The sequence below is a fragment of the Penaeus vannamei genome, unplaced genomic scaffold (assembly GCF_042767895.1).
Source record: "Penaeus vannamei isolate JL-2024 unplaced genomic scaffold, ASM4276789v1 unanchor498, whole genome shotgun sequence".
In the NCBI taxonomy this organism is placed as follows: Eukaryota; Metazoa; Arthropoda; class Malacostraca; order Decapoda; family Penaeidae; genus Penaeus; species Penaeus vannamei.
In genome coordinates this window covers 155,001-160,000 of record NW_027213502.1, presented here as the reverse complement: position 1 = coordinate 160,000, position 5,000 = coordinate 155,001, and the positions used below count along the sequence as shown (strand labels likewise).

At 37.0% G+C, this 5,000-nt stretch overlaps 1 protein-coding gene across 1 annotated transcript in view; it reads left to right on the top strand.

Annotated features, from left to right (window-relative positions):
- LOC113829854 (uncharacterized) overlaps positions 1-5,000 on the top strand; it is a 21,594-nt gene that overhangs the window by 2,934 nt on the left and 13,660 nt on the right. The window contains exon 3 of the mRNA XM_070119665.1: positions 215-330. Within this exon, the coding sequence (XP_069975766.1) occupies positions 215-330 (116 nt within the window). The remainder of the gene's footprint in view (positions 1-214; positions 331-5,000) is intronic.

The window sequence follows — 5,000 nt, the reverse complement described above, 5'->3', positions numbered from 1 at the left end:
AGCTTATATTTTAGCGAAATAAACGGATAAATGAGCAGAACGAGAATGAATAGGACAGCATAAAATGTTTCCCTCAATTCTTATAAAAAGTACCAGGTCTGTGTGTAAATGTGAATATACACTATTTGTACACTGAGCGTGGTTATTCATCTATTTATTCATTTAAATCAAGCAAAAGGCATAACCATCGTAGGATTTTCCTCTGATTTTCAAGATGGCGAAGTTGGTGTTGCTGGTGGCTTTGTTGGCGTCGGCGGGACCTGGTCACTGGCCTCTGAAGGGAACGCAGAGGAGCAGCTGTTCCCTCCTTTGCACCCCAACTGCACGCAGGTCAGTGTCACGGACAACTGCAGGATATTTGTCATTATATCTATTTCACTTGTGCAGCTTTATCTGCATGCTTGTTTGTGTGATTTTTGTGTGCATATATATACACACGTCAATGAAATTTCTCGCAGAGCCTGACGGACCTTCTCCTGCTGCGGCAGGAGACTCAGATGAACAGAATGGCCACGGCGCGGAGGCCACGACGGAGCTTCTGGTTCAGGTTCGTGACTCACTGCTGATCCTGAGCAGCAAGGCAGAAGAACGCAAACCGGAAGTACGTATTTCTTCTCGTGTACGGAGCTTTGATGCATCAAACCCTTATAGTCTGACATACGTAGAGTAATACAGCATCCACAAATCCCCCAAAATATAGTCTTCCATAACTTCTATGCTCTTAGGCGTGGTGTGTGTTCTCCATTCACGCAAGTAGAGGCAGCTGTCTCCTGCTGGCGCTTAACAGCTGCACACTTGGGCGTCAGCAAGGCAGTTCTGCGCTGGGCACGAGCCGACCTGGCTCACTTCTCGGATGCCAACACCTACGCAGCCATCCTCGGTTACATCAACACCATCAGTATGTCCTGCAGTTTTGAAGTGTTGCAATTTCACTTATAATTATAGAAGTGCTTACTCTAATCCTTATTTACGTTGGTAGTTGATTTAGGCGAAAAGAAATAGTCTTTACAAAAAGGATCCTTAGTGCTAGCAGTTATTAAGATGCATTAGTTTTCGTAAAAGAGAAGTAGTTCCTAGAGATTTATAAAAAAATATATTTTTTTCAGACAAGCAGTCGAAAAATGTGAATATCTGGATCGGTGGGTCAGACGAGGCCGTCGAGGACACTTGGGTCTGGGTCACCGGGAGCTGTGCCCGGGGGCGCCCTTCTGAGGTCAAGGGACGGGTAGTGACAACTTTCATCCTAGCTAGGGTACGAACGCAGGTACAGCAACCTGTTTCCAATCCTGCAAGCAGATACTTCGCCTGACTTTATCAGCAATTAATGGAAATGTTTATGAGTCTAGTCTCTGTGTACTGAATATAGAGCCTATGTATATGTTTATATATACCTGAATACATATATATGTACATATGTATGTATACATGTATGTATATATATACATATATATATATATATATATATATATATATATATATATATATATATATATATACGACAGATATGTATATATATGTATATATACATATGTATGTGAGATATGTACTGTGCCACTCATGCGATTTTTGCAATCATATTTTCTCGTTTAATATGTTATTGTTGCAATAGTATCTGGTGTTAAGTTCATTAGCATGGCCCCGTGAAAGATTCTCAACACCAGCGAGCTTCGAGCTCGTCGGGGTAAAACAGGCCGAAGCAGAGTTCCCTTGGGGGGGGGATACGAACGTGGCGTGCGAGGCAGTGGTAGGTGGGTGGTAGCGAGCGTCGATACCTCGCCAGCTCCTTCATAAAACCGTAGTCCACAAAGTTTAAATGAAAGCCTGGCCATAAAGACGTAAAAATGAAATAAAATAAAGCTAAATCAGTAATATACGTAAGTAAAGTCATATGAAATATCACTGAAGATATCAAAGGTAAAAATAAGTAAAAGAATAAGAGTTAAGATGATAAAATGGCCGGCGAAACTCATTATGTTGACGGCTAATTATTAGCGAGACACTTTGCGACATATGCTTTGATTCGTGAAGCGTTTAAGAACTTTCATACAACGTAAAATAATTGATACATGGTTAAAAGAGTAACAACTGCTTCTCATGTACACACACACACACACACACACACACACACACACACACACAAAAACCCCATATATATATATATATATATATATATATATATATATATATATATATATATATATATATATATATATATATATATATATATATATATATATATATATATATATATATATAAATATATATATGAACGGATGTGTGCGTCAATATATACAAATTCATACAAAAACGATACACATCGACACACACACAGAGACACACATCCATACACAGACACACACACATATATATACATATGCATTATATATGTATATATTATATATAAACATTTGCATATAAATGCATTACATATATGTAAATATATACGTATACTTACCTGTCCCTCTCGCGTTTGCAGGTTCAAAGCATCGCTCAGCGAAGGTCCAGGCGCAAATTGCCACTTCTGTGGCAGGCAGATCAGGTATTACACTTTGATGTACAATGTTCTTACAAGCTGCTCCTCTCTGCCAGAAATGGGTCTGATGGCTTCGATAAAGGAGACATTTGATAATAGAAGTAATATGGTTGGTTTTCATTATCATCGTTGTTGTTGTTTAGACCATTGGTTGTTGTCTTTTGTATTTTTCTCATTGTCATCGTAATTCTGAATGAAATCGGTTATGTAAGTATGCGTATGGATATAAATATATCTACATACTGCATATCATAAGCCTATAAATATGTTATCGATATCTATATACATGATATATACATGCATATGTGTTCACACACACACACACACACACACACAACATATATATGTGTATGTATATATATATATATATATATATATATATATATATATATATATATATATATATATATATATATATATATATATATATATATATACATATATACACATGCATTTACATTTACGTTAACATGGATGGTAATAAATATTAAAAATATACCAAGAAATATCATCTTTTATTAATCTAACTAAATAGAAGAAATACACATTTATATACATCCATAGGTACCCTCCATATATACCAGCTTATCAACATCAGTGGTGGATATCTGTTTTTCGTAAATCGCAACTAGAATTAGTTAAGGATGCTACGTATCAGAGTACAACAAAATTACATACTACAGTAGAGATCCTCATGGCAATTTCGAAATTGACTGATCCAATTATACAACAAAGAAAATCATTATTAATTGCACAAATTTCTCACGCGCATATTTATCACATACAACTTTTATAATCAGCTTTTATCTGACGTGTCATTAGACTTATATAGCAGATATCCACCACTGATGTTGACGAGCTGGGATATTCCTGTTGGCCAGGAAGTAAACTTTGAGGAGGGAGAGTTTAGAATGGGCGATTTGGTAGATTCGTGTTGGGTGAATCTTTTGCTAGGTTAAGGCATTTTTAAAATGTAACTATGCGATAGCAGATAATCCTTATCTTTGATATATATATATATATATATATATATATATATATATATATATATATATATATATATATATATATACATATATATATAAATATATATATATATATATATATATATATATATATATATATATATATATATATATATATATATATATATATATATCAATGCCTTTGCTGCATTCTTTATCCACAAACTTGAAAATAAATCCAGAATGGCTTTACTGAGATTATTAGTTTCTGTTGATAATCTGACGTTTAACGATTATGCATATATGTATATGTGCGTGTGTGTAACAGGCCGATGAGCGTTGTGTGCAGACAGTCGCGTCTGGCACGGCAGCAATGTTGCGTAGAGGGAAGCAGACTCCGTGATCAGCGACAGTAGTTTATTGTGGTGAGAGAATGGTACAACTGAAGGACAAAGGTCTAGACCGACCAGTATGCCGTAGGCTGTCTGTCTCTTTAAGCTTTAATCGAGTTGGTAAGGCAATCGCGCCATGTAAGGGGGCGAAGAAGAGAAAAGAATGTGTTTGTGTAAACGCAAGGCGGGAAGGCCTATGGATTGTCGCATCCGGTGATGTGTTGGGCAGAAGGCATAGTACGTGGACTGGCATAATTGTATAGGGTACATGTGTAAAGGTATATAGTGCATTATATGCCTGGCAACAGTAGTAAGGGACAGCAGTTTAGCGTAGGGTCCCTGGGTGCTGTGAAAGGGGCGTGCGAAAGGAGGGTGTGTTTATACATATAGACAACATGGGCATTACAGCACGCGCAATACCGTCCTGCTTTCTACGTTGCTTACGTCTTTATACCATTATTTCTTATGTACTTTTCTCTTGTTTTTAGTACATGAATTTAGATGACTGATTATGATGGCGACCATCATTTTAAAATCAGGGACATATGTAACCCAGCTATATCATATTACGGTATTCTACATATCTATATAATCTTACATGTTGTCACATACGTATCTTCACATACATATGTATATACATATACACTTGACCATTGCTTCACCTTCTTACACCTAGGCATTCCAATGATGTGTTGTCTATCCCTTCCGCAAGAGCTTGATTACTTGTTCGTCACCAGTTGTCGCATTTAACAACGTGACTTAGAGCGATCTTTAGACCAGTGTATAGATGAGGCAGACTCCTGGGGAGCCAAGACAACACGCTCCAAGGAGCAGCCACCCAACATTCTATTCAATAAATAGAGTCAAGTCATCTTGGTTGTTCTACCTTGAACCCTAAGCGGTCATCTACCAAACACTTGGGGCCCAACATTCGGGCTCTTACAGTGTGTTGTACACATATAAAATGTGTATATGTGACACACACATATACACACACATATATATACACACACACATATATATATATATGCACAAATAAACACGCACATATGCAGAGCCACCCAACTTGGTGGGTGTGGATCTCCAATGTGTTGAGCTTTAGTCCATGAA